We start from the raw sequence: 26,254 nt of genomic DNA on the forward strand, positions 1-26,254 counted from the left end.
GAAGTCATCCCACTACCATAATACAACAGCACAATGGGGAGGATTCCTTCATCAACATTAACTGCATGGATCGGGGGGGAATCAACTCAGTTTTTTTCATTCAACCCATTGGTTTAACAAAAACAAAAGCTACCCATGTATGGCCAGCTTTACTGTCAGCACCACTCTGGATATCTTCAGTGTACAGCCCTGTCTGACACCGAATGGCCTAGGCAGAAAGAAGTCTCAGCTACATCCAGCTCCCAGTGTGCATGGGTGCCTCTCATCACTTTCAGTTCTATGGCTGGGGCTGTACTTTTCTGCATGGTTGGGTCAGCTATGGGTACAGACCAGCCATAGGCATGCATGAAGTGAATGGTGCACATGCACAGTAGGAACTAGATGCAGCCAGGATCTTTTTCTGCAAAAGCTGTTTGGCATTAGGCATGGCCCTACAGTAATGTCTTTAGGTGAGTGGTTGCTAGTTTGGGAAGGTTTAAAGATATAAAGAGCAGCCTCACATAAAGTGAAGTTTGCACATATGTTTAGAGGGAGATATGTGCAGCAGAATGCACAGTAGAAAATATTAGCTGTAGCATGAAAAATTCTCCTAGCATGGCCATTGTTTTATGTGACACCACTTTGCTGAGGTGCTGGATTACAAATCAATGCTGTGAGTTCTAATGGCAGCATGTTACAATTTATTGATAATTAAAGAAATGTATTATGTTAAGAAAGTTGATGAAAAGAGGAGCGGGTTGAAGGTGGAATTTGGATGGTGCATTTAAAGGTGCATGTATGCTATTAAAAACTTAATGCCAGAAGTTGTTTTGCAGGGGTGTTAAGTATACTACCTGGGATATAGATACTTACTAGGAGACCCTACTACAATATTTTTTGTATAATAATATTAAAATATTAGAAGAATTTCTATGACATGACAGTTGTCAAACTTATATTAAAAGTATATCTAAAGCAAAGATCTGTTTTTCATTTTGGATAAAGTAGTTGATGGTTACAATGCATCTAAACCCTGAAATAAAACCATAATATAATGCAACATACCAATTCTTAGATGTGGTAGCTGCTATCGTTTCCCTTTTAAAACTTTTCCTATAGTTTTACCTAGTAATCCTGCAAATACAAACTTCCTGTTCCTGGGCACTTCTCCTCCACTGTACCTATGATGGCAGCCATGGTTACTGCCTAGGCTGGACTGCAATCATGTCTGCCATTGTTCCTATCCATACACAGAAATTGATGGGCTTAGCAGTAGATGTTTATGCTTTCCAGCTCACATAAAGTGAGAAGGGCACTGCCAAGATCAACAGGTATTTTCAGTATTTTTGTGTATCACATCTAGGGACTGATAAGCAGCAATATATTAGATTGGTTTCTTTGTTTTAGTAATCCTTTCAAACCCCTGCCAGTTTTTTTGCTGTATGTCTTCCATTGGGGAGATTTTCCTTTACTTTCTGTCTGTTTTGGAGCTCAACAGGAAATGAGAGGAGTCTTTATGGAGCAAAGGAAAGCCCCTTTCAGACAGCTGTCACCCAAACGTATGTCCTAATTATAACATTAAAAATGTTCATCAGGTCAGTTGAAAGTGTGAAGGTCCCCAGTGGGGACATAGAAAGCAATACTGACCCTTTTCTACTCTATCAAAACATCAAAAAAACAATTTTGGCCTTAGATAAAGTTTTAGTTCTTAAAATTAACCCATTAAGTCAGAAATAGGGAAGATCTATTGTAGAATGTTTTTGAAAGGTGAAGGTTCTGGGTTGTCATCCTGATCCTGGTATAACACTTAGTGAATCAATGACCTAAAATAAGTGTGTATTCATTAAAGGATGAATAATATGAACTTCCATCCTACATGTATGCTTCAGATCAGCTGCTCAGTTGGCGTTACTCCTTGTCAGCAGTGAACCAGGCCCTGGATAACAACCCTGGGGTTTACAATGGCAACTTCCATATTTATATTCTCACAAGTTCATTATAAGGGTACAGATGTACTACCTAATATGTTCCACAATCGGGCTGATCCTTTAAGAGCAGAATGCCTTTTTTATGTACAAAGCTACTGTTAGATTGCTCAGTCTACCAACTCCATGCTTGTAGACAAACTTTCCAATGGTGATCAAACAAAGCAAAATCAAACTAAATAATGAAAACAACCTGTTTGTGTTCAATAGAAATGGTGCTTTTATTCTACTGCTGTAAAAAATGTTCCACAAATATTAGTCTGACATTAATTATTTTTTCTTAATTAAGCTTTCATTGAAGATCAAGCAAATACAGTATATTTTCACAGACATGTAACCAGGTAGTCTATAAGAGAAAAGGCAATACATGGTTTACATAGCACAGTGAGCAAAATATTATACATGCAAGTTTTTAGTACTGCCAAAAATCAATAGCAATACAAAAAGTGCAGGAAATATATACCAGGATCAAACAGAGTGAGATAGTAGGGGAGAATTACTAAAGCTGGTTCATTCAGAACCTAGTGCACCTGTGCATGGTAGCCAGCCAGCTTCTAACCTCAGCTTGTTCAATTAAGCTTTAGCAATTATTATTATTATACAGGATTTATATAGCGCCAACAGTTTGCGCAGCGCTTTACAATATAAGGGAGACCGTACAATTACAATACTGTGGAGCTTACAATCTAAAGAAAGGGGGAGATGATGCAAAAGGTGATAGCTGCGGGGGATGATCAGGTGGAGGTGATTCAAGTACAGTTCTTAGGTGAAGGTGGGGTAGGCTTCCCTGGAGAAGTGGGTTTTCAAAGATCACCTAAAGGCAGACGGGGTGGGGGCTGACCGAACACGCTGTGGTAGGGAGTTCCAGAGGATGGGAGAGGCTCTGGAGAAGTCCTGTAAGCGAGTGTGGGAGGAGGTGATGAGGGAGCTAGAGAGGAAGATATCATGGGAGGTGCGGAGTGGGAGATTTGGGCAGTATCTGTGGATGAGGTTGACGATGTAGCTAGGGGCAGTGTTGTGGATGGCTTTGTGAGCTGTGGTTAGTATTTTGAATTTTATATGTTGGGTTAGTGGAAACCAGTGAAGGGATTGGCAGAGAGGGGCAGCAGTCGCTGATCGGTTGTAAGATGTATGAGTCTAGCAGCAGCATTCATAATAGACTGAAAGGGGGATAGTCTGTGTAACGGTAGACCAGTGAGGATGGAGTTGCAGTAATCGAGGCGGGATATAACCAAGGCGTGGATAAGTTGTTTTGTGGTGTCATTGGTCAGGAAGGGACAGATTTTGGAAATGTTCCGGAGGTTGAGGCGGCAGGAATTAGTCAGTAAGTGGATGTGGGGCCCAAAGGAGAGGTCAGAGAGGAAGGGCCAGTGGTTGTGCTGTTGATCTTAATGGTAATGTCGTAAGTGAGGGATCGGGGAGGAGGAAATATTACAAGCTCAGTTTTTGAAAGATTTAGTTTGAGGTAGTGATGTGACATCCATGCTGATATGTCGCTTAGTAGATTTGTGATACGTGAGGAGATTGAGGGGGTGACCTGGAGAGTGGAGAGATAGATCTGGATGTCATCAGCATAGAGGTGGTATTGGAAGCCATGGGAGGTTATCAGTTGGCCCAGGGAGGAGGTATAGAGAGAGAAATGGAGGGGTCCAAGAACAGAACTGTCACGTACCTGATGGGAGACTGAATTGACGAGATCAGCCTCACTTGTGTCACTAGCCCTGACCCTGCTGATGTTGGAACAGAGGGAGTCTAGGGACCAGGGGGACAAGAGCGCCAGTGATTGTTGTTTGCAGCTTTTACGATGATGACCTTGGAAGGCAGATGATCCTCTGATTTGGGCACCGTAATAAATAGGCAGAGCAGGTTTTGTGGATTGCCAGACGTGCAGCAGAGCAAGGTAGGTAGCAAGGACAAGAGACTGGAACAGAGTCATAGGATAGCCAGGGTCATCAACAGTCGGGCAGCGCGGTACAGAATCAGAAGGAAAAGCCAAAGTCAGGAGCAGAGCCGAAGTCAGGAACCGGTAGCAGGAGAGTAATGGAAGTCGGGTCAGGAACAAGCCGGGTTGGTAACAGAGGAATCGTACAGGAACAAGCAGGACACGGGGGGAGCTGAAGACCAGTTAGCACTGAACCTGAGCAGAGGCACTCCGTAAATGGGCCGTCTGGTGCCAATCTTCGCCCTGCCGCACAACCGGCAATTCTCCTGCGGGAATTCCTATGCGCATGCGCGTTCCCGATCGCGATTCTTCTTGCCGGAAATCCCTTACATTGCCCCCCCCTTAGGGGCAGCCTCCGGATGCCCACTATTGCTCGTTTCTCAGGGTGACGATGGAGATAGGCTCGAACTATCTGTGGGGCTTGGACATTAGTGGACGGTTTCCAGGAATTATCCTCTGGTCCATAACCTTTCCATTTGATGAGGAACTGGGTCTGTCCGTCCCTCTTCCTACAATTCAAGATAGCCTCAACCTCGTACTCTTCATTTCCCTCAACCAGCAGTGGAGCAGGCGCCTCCGAATCTTGGTTGGGAAACCCACTTGGGATATGCGGTTTTAACAAGGAGCAATGGAATACCGGGTGAATCCTGGAAAAATCAGGGAGGTAATGATATCCAGACATAGAAATTTCTGGTGTCCTGAGGGGGAGTAGCAAAATTTGGCATGGTTTCTTGTGTTACAGGGCCAGAACTGATACCGGACCCATCTGCCAGATGAACTGCAAGTTTTTGTGCCTTGGGTTTGAGCGGAATCTTATTCTGGGTAGCGAAGTTAGCATCCATAAAACAACTACAAGCACCCGAGTCTATGATGGCCGGGACCGTGATTGTCCTTTCGGCCAGTTGCAGCTGAAGATGAAAAGAGAGATGCGTTCGGCTTGTCCCTTGGGGGTGCATCATATAAAAACAGTTGCGAGAGGACTTATGAGGTTTTATCGGGCATGTCGCCACATAATGGCCTGCATCACCACAGTAGAGGCAGAGGTTGGACTTCTGCCATCGAAGGCGTTCTGCTGCGAATAACTGTGGTCTCCAAAAGCTCCTCCTAGCTGGATTAGTGGGCGATTCTGGTGGAACAGCATTCGTAGAGGGCACGGAGGACTCAATTTCTGAGCATATCAGAATCTTCCCGTTAGTCCTCTCATCCTGTCTTTCCCGAATCCAACAGTCAATGTGGATTGTCAGGTCTATCAGGTTCTCCAACCTGTTTGGTACCCCCACTCGGGCCAGCTCATCATTCAGGGTATCAGAAAGACCAAGACGGAACTGGTAGCGGAGAGCAGACTCGTTCTACTGATTATCAGCATTCCAGATGCGGAAATCAGTGACATATTCTTCCACAGGCCTTTGGCCTTGCTGTAGCTTACCAAGCATATATTCAGCAGTTTGGCGCAGGAAAGGATCATCATAAATTTGTGCCATTGCTGTAAAAAACGAGTCCACTGAACTTAGGGCCGGATCATGTTGTTCACGGAGGTGGTATGCCCAGGACTGAGGTTCATTCCTAAGAAGTGTGATGATAAATCCCACCTTAGTATTTGGTGATGAAAAGGTCCTTGGAAGCAGGGAAAAATTTAACTCACAGGAGTTACGAAAAGTCCTGAACTTCTGGTGGTCTCCTGTAAAAAACTCAGGTATAGGCACCTGGGGTTCCGGTAGGGCAGGAGTTCCAAGGATCATACTGGGCTCCGTTTGAGTGGTTGCATCAAAGGCTGCCATGAGATCCGTGTCTGTGAGGACATTAGAGTCGGTTAGCAATTTACTCGCCAGATGCTCGAAGTTTTTCTGCAAGTCTTGTATCAAGTTAAACAAGGTAGCTACTGATTGGCAAATGTCCCCAGTTGCGAGGCCTCCCTTTCAGACTCCATCATTAGCTGACTGGTACTGTCATGTACCTGATGGGAGACTGAATTGACGAGGTCGGCCTTACTTGTGTCACTAGCCCTGACCCCACTGATGTTGGAACAGAGGGAGTCTAGGGACTAGGGGGACAAGAGCGCCAGTGATTGTTGTTTGCAGCTCTTGCAGATGGTGACCTTGGAAGGCAGATGATCCTCTGATTTGGGCACCGTAATAATAGGCAGAGCAGGTTTTGTGGATTGCCAGACGTGTAGCAGAGCAAGGTAGGTAGCAAGGACAAGAGACTGGAGCAGAGTTTATAGGATAGCCAGGGTCATCAACAGTCGGGCAGCGCGGTACAGAATCAGAAGGAAAAGCCAAAGTCAGGAGCAGAGCCGAAGTCAGGAACCGGTAGCAGGAGAGTAATGGAAGTCGGGTCAGGAACAAGCCGGGTTGGTAACAGAGGAATCGTACAGGAGCAAGCAGGACACGGGGGAGCTGAAGACCAGTCAGCACTGAACCTGAGCAGAGGCACTCTGGCGCCAATCTTTGCCATGCGTGTGATCACGCATTCCTGCGCACAACCAGCAATTCTCCTGTGGGAATTCCTCTGCGCATGCACGTTCCCGATCGCGAATCTTCTTGCCGGAAATCTCTTACAAGAACCTTGGGGTACCCCAACAGAGAGGGGAAGAGGAGCGGAGGAGGAGGAGTTGTATGTGACACTGAAAGTGCGCTGAGAAAGGTATGAGGAGAACCAAGAGAGAGCAGAGTCACAGAGGCCGATGGAGTGGAGTTTACTGAGGAGGACCGGGTGGTCGACTGTGTCAAAGGCAGTGGAAAGGTCAAGGAGTATGAGTATGGAGTAATGGCCGTTGGTTTTAGCAGTTAGTAGGTCATTAGTGAGTTTTAGTAGGGCAGTTTCTGTGGAATGTTGTGGGCGGAAGCCAGACTGTCGGGGATCAAGAAGGTTGTTGTCGGTGAGGTAGCAGTTCATACGATTGTGAACAAGGCGCTCGAGAAGCTTGGAGGCAAACAGGAGCAGGGAGATGGGTCTTCTGTTATTCAAACAGGTGGGGTCCAGTGAGGGTTTTTTGAGAATGGGGGTAACCAGTGCATGTTTGAGTGGGGAGGGAAAGGTGCCCATGGAGAGTGAGAGGTTGAAGATGTAGGTTAGAGAGTTTAGGATAGAGCAGGAAGGAGGCTGCAACAGTCGTGAGGGGACAGGATCCATGGGACAGGTGGTGAAGTGGGCCTTGGAAAGGAGATCAGTAACTTCCTTGGTGGCAACAGGGTCGAAAGAGGAGAGTGTTGAGTTTGGTGTTGGGCCTGGTATGTTGGTTAGAGGAGGAAGCTTGATACTGGAGATCTCATCACGAATACAACTTACTGTATAAGCTGATTTGTTTCCATGCAGAAGTGCACAAGATTCTGAGTGAACCAGCTTTCGTAAATAAACCCCAATGTTTCTAAGAGCTAATGTTTGAAGATTCTTTGAAGAATGTAAGATGATTGGTCTATTTCCCATCTGCATAATTTATATGTATCTAAGGCTGGCCATACACTATACAATTTGCTGTCCAATGTCTGCCCAATTTCCTTTAGATTTACCTTCAACTATTTAGTGCAAGGGCCTGTCTAATTGGATAAAAGTTTGACCTCATATTATATGGTTTTTGGTAGATATAAAGCAAAATTCTAAAGAAAATTGTATGACCAGCCTTAATCAGAATGCTTGGACAAATGTGCAAGGCAAGTGGAAGATTCACTGGCAGTGAATGTTTGGTGACCGTCAGATTCACTTACAATATTCTCCCAACTGCTTTATGCCTGATCCTCTTTGTTGAATGTTATTTTATTTTTCTTTTAGCTATGGCCATAGACAGGCAATTTTTGTATGAATAGTTAAGGGCAGTTACCTAAAATTGAAACATTTTAAACTAGCTTGGTTAAAATTTAGATCCTGGAACACAGATAGATAAAGATCTCCTTTCTGGAGTACATTTTAAAACATGTAGTATCATACCTTCTTGGATACGAACCATTCCTCAAATCTGAGCAACTTCTGGGAAACCATTTACCACAACATGACAGGTGACCAGTCCTTAGGAAAGAGTTTAATCCCTCCACTCAGCCATTCGATTTCTCCCCAGTTTATCTTACTACAATGACTCAGTATTCCTTTAGACATACAGACAGAATTTATGCATTACTCCTCTGCTCTTCTATAATTATTGCCTCTTGAACTGACTATAGTCTGTTGCAGTGTAAATTACATATTGATCTACATGCAGTAGTATTTCATTGGGATGGTGCACTAGTTGAAGGACCATCAACTAAAGCACTGTAAAATAGGTCTTCTGAAAGAGAACTCTGGAACCCTCATGAGAAAACGTCTGTCAATGCCAAATACACAGGATTTGAATTGTAGGATGAGAGGGACATATAGGCAGATGCAACAGACCTGAAGGTCCCCAGGATTTGCAAAAGCATTTCTACATATATTAAAAAAAAGTCAGACATCCGAAAGTAGGATGTGGAGAGATGCTTGAATTCATAAACCACATTTGATGTCTTCATTAAGACGCTTGAAGCATGAAGTTTATTCTAACCCAAATGTTTAGGACTGTATTTTTCCTTTTTTTAGTACACATTGCATTGTCTCTGTACTTCATTTGTGGGTCGTAACAGCTGTCAGATTAGTTACAGCATATTGTTTAGTGAATTCTTCGGCTGTAAGAAATTTGTCAAGTGCTCCCCAGAACTTGGTATATATATCTATATAGGAATGCCATGGAAACATCTGCCAACAATAAGACAACAAAACTCTGCCTTCTCTGTTTTGAATCTCTCCTGAAGTCTGTCTCTGCAATGTTTAACTAATTTGTTGGTTTTTTTTAAGATAGAGGTTATAGGGAAAGAATGGGAACAAAATCAGACTCTTAATTCCCCTGTAGCTATGATTAAAGATTTATCATGTCTGGTGATGATATCTTTATTTCCAGCATTGTAATTGTTCATAACTTAGACTGTGAGATTATGTCAGTTTCTGCAGAAATGTTAGCCATCATGAGACAACATCCTTCTGATTATGGGTACTTGACACTAAATTATATTCTTATTTTCCAAAAAATAATCCACACACATGCAATACTTAATGACCCTGTTCCATAAAATTGTTTCTTTCTACATTTTTCTTCCTCCTTGCAACATCCTCTGTGAGCTCCTGAATGTCAGTTGTGGTCATGTACACTGCTCTATGCACAAATCCCTACAAATCCCATAGTCCATAGTCCATCTTGGTAGCAAGCAAGAGAAGATGGCTACGTTCCTACATACAGTGGAACCAACAACAGTACCCTTTAAGAGGAAGTCTGATCACTGCAGGAAAAGGAATTTAGAGATTAGAGAAGGATGAGAGCATTAGAAGGTGCTTTTTGAGTTAAGAATACCTACTTGAATAGAATGTTTTATGTCTAAACCAGAATTTAGTCTCTTATATGTTCAATAAAAAAATAAAAAAATTCTGACCCTTCTGCATTGAACTTCTGGGCTTTCACCCCCCTCCCCCATCTCATTTCCCCCCATATATACCTTAAACCAGGGGTGTCAAACTGGTGGTCCTCCAGCTGTTGCGAAACTACAAGTCCCATTATGCCTTTGGGAGTTGTGCTTGTAGCTGTCAATCTTGAAATGCCTCATGGGACTTGTAGTTTGGTAACAGCTGGAGGGCTGCCAGCTTGACACCCATGCCTTAAACCCTTTATATACCTTTTGTCTTGATGTTATATGGCTGATCTGGTCACATTAAATCATGTACTGTGATTTATAAGGCCTCATGTACACTACTGCTCCTAAACGTGAGTTTAGGAGCTTTTGGTGTTTTTTGCCAAAGCCCCTGAACTCCACTAATAAAAGCCTATGTGTCCATGTACCCATAGGCTTTTACCAGAGTTTAGGAGCAGCAGAGTTTAGGGGCAGTTAAACATTCCTCTTCTGAACACAAAATAATCACATTCAGGAGAAGAGCATTTTGGCCAAAAACCACTAAACGCAGCAAAAAACACATGTAAAGCGCTAGCCATGTTTACGCTTGAGAATTTATCCATTTCAATGAAAAATGCTCTGGCCAATCAAATAAATACATGACCAAGCGCTAAACATGGCTAAACGTGGTACAGTGGTTCCACGTGCTTTTGCCGCGTTTAGCATTTTTCTGCTGCCAGGAGAGTTTAACGACTAAGTGAGTTCATGTGTACATGAGGCCTTAGTCAATGTATAAACTCCTGTAATCAGGGACAAACATTGAGGTGCACACTAAAGGATACATTCACCTTTTTGGGCAGAATTTCATTTTTCATAATAAATAGAAGTGTATTCCAATGCGATTTCTGGACTTGCCATCCCAATGTGCTTTTCTCTCACTTACCTCATCCACAGGACCTTTTTAATTTTTTTCAATTCCTGTGAGATATTGAACAGATTTTTAGATTGCATCATTTCCTGTAGATGGTCTCTCAGCATTTGTTTCCTGTAGGCCACTTCCCAGAAGCCTTCACTTCCTTGTTGAATCACAGAAAACGGTGTGATAGGGTGTGTTTACCCCTCTGGACCACACATCCCTCATTATCATACTACTTAATTCAACAGCCTGTTTGACTTTAGTAAACCTCTATGTTTTTGATGATTTTTACCCTGACTGTAGTTCTGTGTCAGTGATTATTCCACTACAGGTGAATTACCATTGATTTTATAAAATCAGACAAAACATATAGTATGGCAGATTTCAATGCACAGAATAAACTAGTAAAATAACTCTCTGATCTTCTGACTTTTGCTCCTAGGTTTACATGACCTAGAACACCCTGATGTTTCCTTGGCTGATGAGTGGTGAGTATTAGAAGTGTTCTAATTCTTGGCAGTTTTGTTGTGTTCTCAATGGACTAACAGCTTCTTTTTTTAAAGGACGTATTGCAACACAGATCTGCATCCAGAGCACCGTCACCTCACTCAGTTAAAAGCAATAAAAAAATACCTCACAGGAAAAGAGCCATCCTTGCAATGTAAGTAAAACCCTAATTGCTTTTCGATGGCTCTGGGTTCCCCTTTAAGACTAGAGTCAGGCTGCCGCTTGTTAAAGAGTGGAAAAATCTGGATTAAAATGTATAGGGTTAAATGTGATCCTTGATATATCCTACATCTTACTAATACATTTTAATGAAATATTAGTAATAAAAGAGTTCAATTAAGTTAATATATACATGAGTATCTTAAAGTAAGGTCCATTGTATTAGTAATGACTATTATTATTAGGCATATATAGACATATTCAAATATAAGTTAATATATATATTATTGTAATATAAATTGTATTTGGTTATTTGTCTATTCAGCTAAATGACATTTGAGTAATGTGTATTGGTACATTTGAATAATGTGTATTGGTCCACTATACTCATTAAGTGTTGTAGACTGGTCCACTATACATCATGAGTGTTGTAAACTGATAAGCAATGAAGGGTGTAGCCTGTGCTAAAGAAACTCTAAAAAATGTTAACTGTAATCAACTTAATCGGAGCACTAGGTGGCCAGTGGGTGTGCTATCAAAACAGCTGTATCTTCACCAATAAATATATAGTTTGGAGCTCTCGTGCTGCCAGGTTGATTATTTCAGGTTGAAACCACAAAATTACATAATCAAAAATGTAGGATTGTATTGGTTGTAAGTATGTAACATGTTTTTTTGGACATTCTGGGGTATGGTAGATTGCAGTAATATTAACCTAACAAGTTTCCATTATAAATACATTTATTGGGGTGCTTAAACAATGGCATGATGCCATTTGGGGTTCTAGAACACAGCACATTGGTAATGTCACAAAAAAATGTATGAACACATCTCACCTAAATCCTGGTCTTGTTAGATTTAATTCCTGTTCAGATCTGTGTGATTTGTTATGCTTCAGCTGTCCTGTGACATTACATGACATGAGGAATTTCATTGTCTATGGGGCCCTCTCAAACCTATGTAACACATTTCAATGCAACTTAGAAAAAGGTGCAGATACGTCTGTTGGCCCAATAGACTTCAATAAGAGTACCTGAAAATGCACGAAAGATGCATAAAAACACTAATCTATATCACAGGTGAATAATATTACTGCAAGAATAAAGAACAGCATTTAATGTTACACTAAAACCAGGTTCACATCTATCCATGTCTAATTTTGTCTATTTATGATATACATCTTTATTGTTCGTTGCTGTATGTTGACATATATATTCATTATGTGATACACTGGGTTTTTAATACGTTAATATGTGTTTTTATGCGTCATGCATTTTTGATTTGTTCAATGAGGATGTCAGATGAACGTTCCTGTATAAGGGCTGACTTGGGGTTGGAGCTACCATACCCCCCCCCCCCCCAAAGAAAAACTGTTTGTTTTCTCGTTTTGGCTTCTACTCAACTCGACTGCCCATCAGTTTCACTTTGCTTTACTTCATCATGCATCAGTTTGGTCCTTTATGGCAGTATATAGAAAATTTGCTTTAATTTGATCATGGTGAATGCTTAGGAGAGATGACATCCTTATTATGCTGTTGTAGATATCCAGGTTTTGTATAAAATGGATAATAAGGTGTAAAATTAGGATTTTAAAAATATGTGAATATGAAATACTAGATATAAATATTTAATATTTACTTTATCCAGCCAGTATACAGTATTTAGCTCTGTGGTCTTTTTCCTCTATTTAATAGCCTGACTTTGGCTGCTTTGCTAAAAAATAGCCCATTTTCAAAGTTGAGTTGCTTAAACTCAAACTTAAACGAAATGCATGTGAATGAGTCCAACAATTGGCTCCTACCTCCATCTCTGTGCCTGCTCTACTCACTTCGAATATTTGGAGATTCAGTTAGGCAGAGATAGTCACAAAGGAAGCAGCTACTGCTGAGCAAACTCAGAATGCTCTACAAAACCAGTTTCACCGGTCTACTTTGTATTAAATGTCTATTTGTAAATAAATATTGTATATAAAGCATAAAAATTATATTAAATACCAATTTGGAAATTTTTAAAAAGCTAATTTAAAATGATATTGAACTCAAGATATTAGCCTTGAAAGATTTTAACCTTAACCTAAAAGAAGAAAGAATAAAAAAATCCACAAGCCCAATCTACAGTATGCTGTTGATGAATGTTTTATGTTTAGTCTTTCTTTCTATGAATATTTCCTGTTAATCCACTCTGGAATATAGACAGTAGAAGTAATGTATGTGCTGTTTGATTTTGTAGAGATATCATTAGTTCCCAGTGGAATTATGGGGGATTCTAATAACTACTTGTTGAGTGTGTCTACAATTTGTTTACTTATACACTGCTCAAAAAACTTAAAGGAACACTTTGAAAACATATCAGATCTCAATGGGGAAAAATATAATGCTGGATATATATACTGATATGGACTGGGTAATGTGTTTGGAATGTAAGGATGCCCCATCAATTGATGGAAAATAAAATAATCAACATAGAGAGGACTGAATTCAAAGACACCCCAAAAATTAAAGTGAAAAAAAGATGAAGTAGGCTAGTCCATTTTGCTACAATTTCATTGCAGCAACTCAAAATGGTACTCAGTAGTTTGTATGGCCCCTACATGTTTGTATGCATGCCTGACAATGTCGGGGCATGTTCTTAATGAGACAATGGAAGCTGTCCTGAGGTATTTCCTCCCAGATCTGGACCAGGGCATCACTGAGCTCCTGGACAGTCTGAGGTGCAGCCTGGTGGCATGGGATGGACCGAAACATGATATCCCAGAGCTGTTCTCTTGGATTTAGGTCAGGCGAGTGTGGGAGCCATTCAATTGTATCAATTCTTTAATTCTCCAGGAACTGCCTGCATACTCTCATGACGTGAGGCCAGGAATTGTTGTGCATCAGGAACAACCCAGGGCCCACTGCAGCAGTGTTACAGGCAGCATAATGTTCTCCATGGCTTCTGCAGACCCTTTCAAGTTTGTCACATGTGCTCAGGGAAAATCTGCTCTCATCTGTGAAAAGCAGAGGGCGCCAGTGGTGGACCTACCAATTCTGGTGTTCAATGGCAAATGCCAATTGAGCTCTATGGTGCCGGGCAGTGAGCACAGGGCCCACTAGAGAACGTCAGGCCCTCAGGCCACCCTCATGAAGTCTGTTTTTGATTGTTTGGTCAAAGACATTCACACCAGTGGCCTGCTGGAGGACATTTTGTAGGGCTCTGGCAGTGCTCATCCTGTTCCTCCTTGCACAAAGGAGTAGATACTGGTTTTGCTGATGGGTTAAGGACCTTCTACAGCCCTATCCAGCTTTCCTAGAGTAACTGCTTGTCTCCTGGAATCTCCTCCATGCTCTTGAGACTGTGCTCTGAGACACAGAAAACCTTCTGGCAATGGCACATATTGATGTGCCATCTTGGAGGAGTTAGACTGCCTGTGCAACCTCTGTAGGGTTCAGGTATCACCTCATGATACCAGTAGTGACACTGACCCTAGCCAAAAGTACAACTAGTGAAAAAGTGTAAGAAAAGATGAGTAGGGAAAAAAATGTCAGTGGCCTCCAACTGTAAAAACATTCCTGTTTTGGGGGGTCGTCTCTATGTTGCCCATCTAGTGCACCTGTTGTTAATTTAATTACCACCAAAGCAGCTGAAACTGATTAACAACCTGACCAGATCAATATCCCAAGAGTTTAATTGACCTGATGCTATATTCTGATTAAAAAGTGTTCCTTTATTTTTTTTGAGCAGTGTATTATATGTGATATGTTTTCTGTAGTTAGTTGGCTAAGATTCATACCACAGCTGAAAGCCTTTTTTTGCTTCTTGTTATTAAACCCTATAGTGCTGGTTTTCCATGGGTTGCATATTCCAAGTAAGTAGCATAGCAGTACCCAGTGGCTGCTTTATTAGGTACACCTGCTTATGACTATAAATAGCCAAAGAGTGAGTCATAAGGCTGCAATTCTTAAAGTATGCAGACATGGTCAAAAACCATTGGAGGTTTAGGAAACACTTGAATAGGGAGGATGTGCAATCTGAATGAGTTTGACTGATGATTGTTGCTGTCGGATGTGGTGGTTGCAGCATCATAAAAACTGTCAACCTCATGGGATATTCTTTTGCTACACTTGCTAGTCTAATGTATATAAACAAAGGTGCCAAAAGCATCCAAAAGTGGCAGTTTATAATAGAGATCTAAAAAGAATGTCCATACTTGTCCATTTGTGCTAACATGACAAAAGTCCCTTCTTAGATAACCACTCTTTACAGTAGTAGCATTTTGACACAATTACCTTGTGCATTAAGGGCAAAGTAGAATTGTCTTTGCAAAGGGCATCCCCTGACTCCACCACATGTCTTTGCTCTTCAGTAGCCGATGCTGAAGGCAAACCGGCAAATTGGTGAAATCATCCTCCATTTATATGACAATGCTATTGAAAAAATATATAAACTGAAGTGTCACACCACTGCTAAAAGGTCCAGGTCAGACTTTATTCCAATGGAGATCAGGGAGACAATCAAAAGAATATCTAACACAGCTCAGAAGTCCAAAACCACCCCCTTCATCAAGGCTTGAGATTGAAAGCAATGTAAATGGATAAGAAGTAGACTGTACATTTATTTGTATTTCTTCCAGTGTGATTACAAGTACAGGTCTTGTCAGTAGCTGGTTTGGCTGCCACACCAGCAGGTCCAGTTTACTTCTAATTTTGTCTATTTTTTCAATTATAACCCTGACCGCTATTAAAATAAAGTCATATCTGACCTTTTCAGCAGTGGTATGGCACTTTAATTTACATTTATGTTGCATTATATGATGCGTCAAGGAGGGTGTGGCGATACCAATAAGATAACCTTATGGGTCAAGTGCTTTTTTTCCACATTCTGTAATTGTGGGAGCTGCCAGGGAGTGCAGGTATGGTGAGTATATAGGGGTTGGGGGATGCCCTTTGTAGAGACACTTTTGCTTTGCCCTGCATTGACAAGCTGACCGTGCCTCTTTAGTATCACATCATGTAAAACTATAAAGAGGATGGGATATAGCAAACCATTATGAATTCCACTCCTCTTAACCAAGAATAGTGAAAATTAGGCCACAGTGGGTGCCGGATGACCAAAATCAGATGATTTTAACTTGGTAAAACATTACCCGGTCTGGCTAATTTCAATTGCAGTACTAAACATGCAGATGGTGTTGTCAAAATCTCAGATGGAAAGGAGGTTCTTAGCCTGCATAGTGGCCTACAAATCTGCAGGTACTACATGGTGCTATCAGATCACTGTTCAACATAATCCCTAAGCAAATGTCATACCAGAAAGGCAAACACATACTTTTAACTTGTAATATATGTGTACCTAATAAAGTATATATAAATACATTACAGATTCCCATAATATATTGTTCTGACACAGGTGACAAAGAGCTAATACAAGAGGTTCTGTTTGATGCTGTGGTCAGCGCTCCATTGGAGGCTTATTGGACCAGCCTTGCACTTAACAAATCTGAGTGAGTATATGTCCTTATAAAAGATAAAAAAACATCCAGTTATTAGAAAAGCAGTACTGATATATTAAAGAAGTACTCATTAAAAAGTGAAATATTGTCTTAATGTGAGTTGCTGTTTTTATCAATAAGTGTGACTGAATTACTTTTTTCCTTGCAATGGAAAATGTATTTGTGCCAACTGCTTCCATCCACATTATGTTGATTGACAGTGATGCTTAGATAACAAGCCTACTTACAATGATGTGATGGGGGTAAAACACACATACCCATAATGAATAGTAATGCATTATCAGCATTGTGATACCATTCGTTTTGAATACCATCCCAATGCTACTCAGCAGCAAATCTCAACGTATGTCTGAGTTAAGGTCCAGCTCCTGGTACAAGAACAACAAAACAAATAGCCTTGTAGTGGGGCAAGGATTAAATGCTTGTTAAGTCTAACGGGTTGCAGAAAAGGCTGCATTACTTATGTGACTTCCTGCTCCAGCAGGCTCCCTTGATTCATGGGACACAACCAATCTGTAGCAGCCTCCTATGTAAACTGCTCTCAGCCAATCACACTCCTGCCTCCACCACAAAGCTCCGCCCACAAACCAGAGCTTTGGGGGGAGAGGAGAACGGCGCCAAAGCCTGCCATAGCAAAGAGCCAGGTAAATAAAACAGCCTACTCTGCAGGTTCTTAGACTTAACAAATATTTAACCCTTGCATTGTGTGTGTGCGTGTGTGCGGGAGGGGACTTGTGCCTAGAGTTGGTGTTGCCAGCCTATTTAAAATGAATGGGCTGCCTAAATCCACCATAATGCATTCAATTGACAATATGGCTTATTGCAAGGCATAATTTGAATTGGCTTAAAATAAAATATCACTGGAGCTCCTATTACATCTTAGGGGAAGACAAAGCTAAATTCCAGAAAAAAATAGACACATTTGTAAATAATATTCATTGCCTTTCTATTTGAATGTTAATTGTGTAGACTTTTGAAGTGTCCACTATGTCCAGTGGGCATGTTGAAATTTAGGAAACTGTAGTCATAACTGTGTCTCAAGACTTTTCAGTCGATGCACTCTGATAATTGTTACAGCAGCTATTTATGCTAGCTGTTTGCCAGAGAGTGAATTTGATTTATACGGTTTCGTATGTTTGGCTCACTTCCTGCAATGTCCAGTAGATTTTAATCTTATATTCATATTTATATTCAGAAATTCAGACAAAGACGTGGAGATTGCTTTCCTTGGTACGCGCACTGGACTGACCCGTGTGAATCTGTTTGTGGGCCCAGAGCAGCTAACTTACAAGTAAGCAGAATTTAGTGCCTGAATCTCTCATTTCTATTGGCTAAAAGTATATATATTGCCCTTGATGTAAACTTATGATAATATTTCTGTGACGATTTTCATTTATCCATGTAGAGTATTGTATAGGTGAGTCCAGTGAAGGGTACTGTAAATGTTAAATCATACAGACATATTTTAGGCAATTGTGATCTTCTAACCTTTTGGCAACAGTATGGTGAAGACCTTTTTCTGTTCCATCATGACTTCGCCTCTCTACATAAAGACATGGTTTGTTGAGTTTGTTTTGGAGGAACTCAAGAAGGCTGTACAGAACCGTGACCTCAACAGAGCCATGACTTCTCATCCAGCATCTCTACCTGACATCACAAATGATCTTTTGGTAGAATGGGCACACATTCCCACAGACACACTCCAAAATCTTGTACAAAGCCTTACAAGAAAACTAAAGGCTGTTATACATGTACAATTGAGGCCAACTCCATATTAATGCCCATGGTTTTGAAATGAGATATCCAAAAAGCTCATATAGGTGCGAAGATCAGTTTTCCACAACGCTTTGGCCATATAGTTTATAATCCAACCACCCTAAGCCAACAGGGCAAATAGAAGTTCCAATGCACACACTATGATGCATTGTGATGAATTGGCAGCTCATTGTTATTAATTATCTTGCTTAGCACAAGTCACATTTCCTTGTTACATAATGAGTGTTAATGTGCTGCATTGGACCACAGAGGTGGGAAGGGACTCTAAACCTCTCTAAGGAAGAAAGGCGAGCAGCACCAGAGAGCGATCTGGTGCTGGCTTCTCAGCTGTGGGCCAACAGAAATAAAGACAGGTTTTCTCACTTGCCAAATTGAGTCTTCACCATTACAACAGGTAACCAGTTGGTTCACAAGTATCCCACAGTCAATAGTCAACAGAACTGAGTCAGGTGGTTAACATCTCGTGCATGTAGTGAACTTTGGAAAAACAAATAGTGTGCAGTGCTATAAACAATGCACCCTTTCTCAAGTTTAAAAGTGTTTACATTTGAATCTGAGATAGGGCAGGAACACCCGAAACTGTGATTCCTATAGTTTTTGCTCATTGTGATGTAAAAGGATATTTCTGGGTTCAAATTTTCCATTACTATATTGTGCTCCCAGTCGCTTTTTGATTTTGACATAAAAAAAAATGTTTTTACACATTGCCAAATATTAATAAGACTATTTCAGATAAACATATTACTTTCACTTGTAAAAGATTTTAAACAAATTTAGTTTTCCTTTAAAAATTGAAGAAAATAGAAAAAAACATTAGCCAGTCAGATTTTTAGCAGTCATATTTTCTTTTGCATTCTAGTAAATGCCAGCAAACATCTGTCTGGTTCATATGGAAAATCTCCTCTCTTTTTTCCTTGTATATATTTATTATATTTTAATTTATATAGAGAGCCATTTTGTGATCATGAAATATGGTCTACAAATTGTGTCACATTGCAGAATTGCTAAGTCTTTCTTTTCAACCACCTAAATCCAAGACCCTACGTCTTAAACGTAAGTGCCAAACTAGATTGCTTTAGGGCTTTCATTTGCTGTGCACCCCAGTTGTGCATTTCTCCCTAACCATTGTTTCCAGTGCCAACTTCATTTTTTCTTTTTTTTTATGTTCTTAAGCTTAAAATGAAATGCTGCTTATTTAGCTTAACCTTGAGATCAGAAAACAGCAGTTTTGTGTTAAGTTGTTTGCAGAAGTGGTTGTGATACTCTGAATACGATGTGTTATGCCGTATTACTCCAGCTTAGTGTAATTTTCCCATCTGCTACAAGTTATTGACCATTTTTTTAAGTTGTTCTGGATACTTCATTATAAAAAAAGAAAGTATCACTATACTTTTAAGGCATAACTGTACTTTCATAATTGTATCAGCTCTGAACAAGCTTTAAGTTTAAAGCCTAAGCTAAGCTTTTTTTTTGTTTGTTTTAATCAGCACAAGGGATGGGATTTACATTTAATGAGAAGTGCCCCCTGTGCTGGTGGTTGTTGTCTTAATTGAAAGCCAAAGTCCTCAATCACCCCCCCATCCATAAAAATTAGATTTATTGAATAAAAAGTAGTATACTCACAAAAGAATAAAATCAAAGGCACATCACAAAAAAGACTGTAGGCCTCCAAATACTGATGCGTTTTGAGGCAGAACCTCTTCCTCAGAGCCAGCCATTTGGAGGCCTACAGTCCCCCAACAGCCACCATCTAGGGAGATTGGACCATGCTGTCTTTTTTGTGATGTGCCTTTGATTTTATTCTTTTGTGAGTATACTACTTTTTATTCAATAAATCTAATTTTTAGAAGGTATTGCACTAGGTCCGCACGCCTTCTGTTTGTTTCTTTGCACACAGCTTCTTTGGATTTATCTGGTCCGTTGAGGGCAGCAAGGCCTGCATTCCCAAGAAGTACTCCATGTGGGGTTACTGACATTGTGGAGCTCATTGTCCAGCGCAGGAGTTTCAGCATTCATTTGCTCATGATTTTTTACCCCTAACCCCATACCTCATGCAGTGATAATCTTCCAGTGCTTGTCAAGAGTGTCATTTATGCCCACCCTCTAATGCTTATTTGCAATGTTTTTCCTTTCCACAAATTATTCTTTATTCACATGCAATGTGCCTTCGAACTTGCTTGAAAAATTTGACAAGTCAGTTCCCTTGCACAACCCCCTCCCTTCTTGCATGTCATAGCACTGTCTGTACCAGCCCAGCTCCTCTGTCAGGTGGTCTTAAACTGGGCGCATTTGCCATATTCAAAGGAGAGGAAGGTTTGCTAGGTATTTGCAATGAAGCATCAGTCCCTGTGCAGTGAGTGTCAGCATTTCCTGATATTTGAGGTGTGGTTACATAGTTCCATAGCTGAGAAGATTGACTTACGTTTTCAGTTAATCCAGTTCAACCTGAGTGTGTGTCTGAGTTTATGTCACTACTATTTTCCCGTACATTGTATTTGCATAAAAACCCATCTTTTTTTTTAATTTATCTATAATCCCTGCTCAGACCATCAACTATGGAAGATAGTTCACATCCTCACCTATCTAACAGTAAAGTTCCCCTTACACAATTAAAGATTGAACCACCTCTCGTCCAACTTCATTGTGGCGCTGTGTGTCTTTAGAGACCTAAGATTTAGCAGTCTCCTTCTAATGCTAGAGTCGCTATTTAAAGCTTTGTATATGGCTATCATATCCCCCCTTAGGTATCTCTTCTCCAGGGAGAATAATTTTTATATTTGTAGTCATTCCTCGTAACTGAGGTCGTCTAGCCCCCTTACTAGCTTTGTTGCCCTTCTGTGAACTCTGTACAGTTCAAGAACATTCTTCAGGCCTGGTGACCATGGCCGGACTGCATAGTCAAGATGTGGTTCGTATTGATTTTAACCATGCTGGATAGACTATGGGAAATACAGTTTTTAGAGCTGATATGTAAAACTTTAATTATTCCTTAAAGGACAAGGTTACCTTTGGTACGAGTTGTCCTATAAGGCGTCACAAACCCCCTCAGTGTAGCCCACCTGGATAACTACTTATTATTTATTATTATCCACCAATCTTCTCTGTGCGGCCATGTCCTGAACTGCACAGCCAAAGGTACAGTTGTTCTTCATAGATACATTAAGGCCCATTAAAGCTGTCTTAGATTTTAATATCCTACTTGTGGTGTATTTTACATTTGAATGCCTAAACTGGAACTGTAGACAAGAACTTTGATGTGGCTAGAGTGTGGTAGCGTTAGAAACTCTATCAGGTTCTTTGGTTGTATATTTGGTAGGTATATCTTCACTTTCTTTGTGGTCATAGGCTTATAAAATAAGGGAAAATCTCTTCATTGTGGATACAAACAGTAATAAAAAAAGACAACAGGGTGATTAACAGCTAGAACCTTAGTTGGGTTTTTACTGTTGTCTGCAAGTCCATATGTTCTTTGGAATGTGAAGTAGGAGAAAATCTCTGCATGAAGTCGTGAAAAAGGTTCTAATATTTAAATGCTCAAAATAGTGTTGCCTGGAGTTCCACTTTAAAATAAATCTTTTACAAACATTGGCATTAAAACAGAGCATAGGATGAGAAAATGCCTGATTCTAGACTGCTTGGCAAGTCCTGTGACAGAAAATCAGATACCAGAAATGATATATAATGTTTTCTAAGTGGGTTTGTCCAACCATTGAGGTACCAAACACCATAAAACAAAATACAGTGAAAAATAGAATGTTTCTGCAGAAATCCTCGGTGTCCATTTAGTAACTTGGAGAGACTGCCCCCCTATTCTTCTTTAAAGGTAGACAGTAACAGGGATTTTCATTTATACCAGTTCTCCAGAAACAGCTGATGGTGGTCTGTTACGCTACTATTGTGTAAGATTCATTCTCCTTAGTAATGGTTCATCAGTTTTTTTTTGTTTAATACGTTTTTATTGCATATGCATAAAACAAGAGAAAACAATACAAAATAAAACAAAAAAGCTCTCGTGAGTGAGAAAACATGGCATCACAATGGGTTATGTCACAGTTAGACAGTATGCAAGGACTTGCTATAATCACAAAGGTACGGTGTACAAATAATAACCCCGAAGTCATGACACATATATATCATTATGTGGCTTACATAGAGAGCACTGTTTTCAGTTTACTTAGGAGGGAGAAAAGGAGGAAGAAAGAGAAAGGAGGGAAGAAAAAATTGAAGAGGTCAGATGCATAGCGGTTGATAAAGAAAAAACACAATTGGTAGTGAACTACCACTGATACAATAAAGAACCATGATAATATCACGGTACAGAGAGGTGGCTTTGAACTTGAACCAACAGGCCAAAATTTCAGATTGTTTGTTGGTGGTGTCCCTGGCAATACGTTTTTCTAATGGTTCACCAGTTAAAGAATATCAAACCTTATACAGACTTGGCTTATGGACTTCTATGGACCATCCTCAAATATTTATCTCTGTATAAAAAAATCCTTATAAAACTTCTAACAAAATAAAGATTTAAAAGTCAAAGTTCAAACCCTTTTAAAACTGTTTTATTCAAACCTAAACTATAACCACACATATACCATGGTACCTTAAAAGGGCCTAATGTTTTTAATATTTCAGATAATACATCTCTTAGTGTACCTCCGATGGCAACACCTACTTACATCCTAATTACGAATATATTACCTTCCAGCTGGAATAATATTTTTAATTATATAATAATTACCAGATAACCAGTTGTACTGTATTATGTGATATATTAAAAGCATTAGGCACCTACTGATTTTGGGCCTTTTTAAGGTACCATGGTATATGTGTGGTTTTAGTTCAAGCACAAATAAAAGTTAGAAAAAGGTTTGCACTCCTATTCTTGATTTTGTTAAGGGCTAATTCACACCAAAACATTTGTGCTTTTGTATGTTTCTGAGCAGCATGTTATTTGACATACTATTCATTTAAGTAAGGCAGGCATGACTTTTAAAAATGCGCTGCACCAAACCTCATGATACTGCAGTGCCATGCAGTTTGGTGGCCGCAACGTGCATGCATTCATTAGATGCGTTTTGTAGCCATTAACAATTAATAGCACTCAAGTGCGTCTAACAAGGGCAGTGCATTCCTGTGTGGTGCACCTTCTCACACCACAATTGGTGTGAATGAGCGCTAAAATTTATGAGGATTTTTTTCATACAGAGATACATATTTAGAGATGGTCTGTAGAAATCCATAAGGCAGGTTTCTGCGTAAGGTTTATTACTGATTTTTGCCAGGGACTCCAAACCCAAGGAAAGAGATTGATCTGGATTTTAGTTATTTATAGTTAAAGAACATCCAAATCCAAGAGCAAAAATGTAATATATTCCAGTTTACCAGTCCTTAGATCGGGGGGCTTTGTTAGTTTTCATTTTTAGGAAAGTATTAAAAATACATGTTGACCTTGCTAGATATGATGTGCTCTTATTCTTGTCCAGGGGCGGACTGACCATTTGGGACCTTGGGCACTGCACGAGGGCCCGGGGTCAGAAGGGGGCCCATGAGATGCCCCTGGTACCTTTCATGGGCTTTTTTTGGGTGTGGTTTGAGTGTGGGCAAGGATACAGGGGCCCCATGATCTCCTATTGCCCGGGGGCCTCATGAGTTGTCAGTCCGCTCCTGTTCTTGTCCAATATGAACTGAACACAAAAGCATTGTTATCTTTCTTCAGTAAACTACTAATTCCCTACCTCCCCACCCCCAAGGAGATGAACAATGGCAGACGTGTTTGAAGTTTAACCTGGGTGACAATCATGGCTCCTGCTATAAATCCAGGGCAGTGAGTGAGCATAGTCTCCCAAGGCTGGAAGTATGGTATTGACAGGATTAGTAGGTAAAATAAAAGGTAGAAAGCCTGAGAAAAAGAAAACTAATGCAACCACTGTATCTAAGAACTGGTTTAGATATGCTTTAAAAAGACAGCAAAGCAAGTGTGAAAAGTACTTCCATTACTTCCAAATGCAATAAATAATGATCTTCAAAGAAGAAATTATACAGAATCAAGGTGTGTGCATACACACACAAATATGTGATCCATAGTAACTTTGCCCCAATTATATAGAAAGCAAAGATTCCATAAAAAATGTATCTATCTGCAATAAAACTCCATCTCCCTCTTCACCACTTCATTAGATAATGTAAACATACTGCATATCATTGAAAGTGTTTACTTTATACACATATGTAATGTGACTGTTATTTCTCCTATTATGTTTCAAGAGATTTCCTTACATCTGAGGACAGAGAGAGTATATACAATGCTGACCACTTTCCCCTGTGGTACCGCAGAGCAGCTGAGCAGATTCCTGGTAGCTTTGTCTACTCCATCCCTTTCAGTACAGGTCAGTATTACTGTGAATTGTCAACTTTCATCTCTTCTTTGTCTTGTGCAATAAAGTAATATTAAAGTGGTTTTAAAGGCTCAAGGTTTTTTACCTAAGTGCATTGTATGCATGAAGGTAAAAACCTTCCCTTCTGTGTGCAGCATCACCCCAAGTTCTCCCCCTTAATACTCACTAAGCCCCCTTTTGATCCAGCGATGTGCACTGGAGTCTCGACTATCCCGGGACTCCTTCTTCTCAATGGCTGAGACAGAAGCAGGAACCATTGGCTCCCACTGCTGTCAATCACAGCCAGTGGGCCAATGAAAAGAGATAGGAGGTGGGCCCACACAGAGTAGCAGGTGCCCCCACACCAAGCTGCTTGCTGTGGGGGCACCTGACAGGAGGGAGCTGCCAGTGGAGCTGCGGGGGACCTGAGAAAAGGAGCATCCAGGCTACTCTGTGCAAAACCACTGCACACAGCAGGTAAGTATAACATGTTTGTTATTTTTTTCTTAAAAAATATAAGCCTTTAGAATCAATTTAAATGTTGCAAATTTGTTAAACTAGTTCATTGTCATCAACCAGGGAAACCTCCTTTCCATACATTGTTTAGACCACATATGTTGTCAAGCGCTTACATTTGTAAATCTGTAATGCCGTCGGCTCCAGGTCCCTCGGCACATCTTCCTTTGAGAATACTAAATTGTTAAAGAGGGTTTCTCATAGAAAATGGGTTATGTTGTGAGAATGTCGTTAGGTATCTTCCAGAATGCACATGTCTAACTGTTTAAGGAAATTGATCAGAGGGTATATGAACCATAAAAGCATACTGAAGTTTAGGCAAGCTTCGAAGCATGTGTTGGGTAAGGCCATCTTTAAAAGAACTTGATCTAAATGCAACATCAAACAGAAATGCAGTAAGGAAAAAACTAGTGACTCTTTGGTCTCAACTTCTATAAGTATCAGGACTTCTTTTATTATGCATTTCGCATGCAATTCCCCTGCCGTTCTAACCAGTCAGACATAGCTGCGTGAGTTTCAAAGAACATGGTTTCACCACCTGCCACCATGAGTAGTTTAGCCAGATCCATCATTGAATATTGAATTTTGTGTTGTTGCAAGTGTTTCCCCACTTCCAAAAATCTGTCTTTCCTTTTCTGGACTGCAGGGTAAAAATTCAGAAAGAGCATAATTTATGAGCCATTAAGGAGGTCACCACTGTTACAGACCTTACAAAGAATAAATTATTTGTCCCTGTATTTCAGTAAGTTTATTAATATAGTTCTTGGCCGATGGCTAGGAGGAAGGGGTCTGGTGTGCTGATTCTATCACAGACAGTAGTGAAAGGTTGTTTATGTCTGTAATGGTAAGTAGCCATTGCTGAGTGAATTCAGTAGGTTAGCTGCTTCGTCTCTTTCTGGGAGCCCTCCCTAAGCACAACTTCCCTGAAGGCACCCTAAAGCCAAAAAATTGTGACCCATTCAAGGAACCAGCTGATTCTATGGGAAACAATAAACTTAAAACATTAATGTTTAACGTGCATCACAAGATATTTGTTTCTATGTATGTATGATAAATGCATGCTTTAATATCACTTTAATTTATCATAAAAAAGTTGGATAAGAAAATGGAGATACACCCAACTTTTTTCTGCTAAATGTGAATCGAGTGAGGGAGGGTTTGAGCACCCTCTTTGTGTTGTACTGTGTACAGTCTGAGGCAACTGGGGCTTCATTTAGTCATCATGTAG

At 40.4% G+C, this 26,254-nt stretch overlaps 1 protein-coding gene across 3 annotated transcripts in view; it reads left to right on the forward strand.

Moving 5' to 3' along the window:
• CACNA2D3 (calcium voltage-gated channel auxiliary subunit alpha2delta 3) overlaps positions 1-26,254 on the forward strand; it is a 1,248,789-nt gene that overhangs the window by 939,407 nt on the left and 283,128 nt on the right. For all 3 annotated transcript variants that reach the window (XM_089681870.1, XM_089681868.1, XM_089681867.1), the window contains 5 exons: positions 10,649-10,694; positions 10,770-10,867; positions 16,258-16,351; positions 17,556-17,651; positions 24,401-24,522. In XM_089681870.1, the coding sequence (XP_089537996.1) occupies positions 10,649-10,694; positions 10,770-10,867; positions 16,258-16,351; positions 17,556-17,651; positions 24,401-24,522 (456 nt within the window). The remainder of the gene's footprint in view (positions 1-10,648; positions 10,695-10,769; positions 10,868-16,257; positions 16,352-17,555; positions 17,652-24,400; positions 24,523-26,254) is intronic.

Source organism: Staurois parvus, unplaced genomic scaffold (genome assembly GCF_062004578.1).
Source record: "Staurois parvus isolate SC_StPar_1 unplaced genomic scaffold, SC_StPar_1.0 ptg000282l, whole genome shotgun sequence".
In the NCBI taxonomy this organism is placed as follows: domain Eukaryota; kingdom Metazoa; phylum Chordata; class Amphibia; order Anura; family Ranidae; genus Staurois; species Staurois parvus.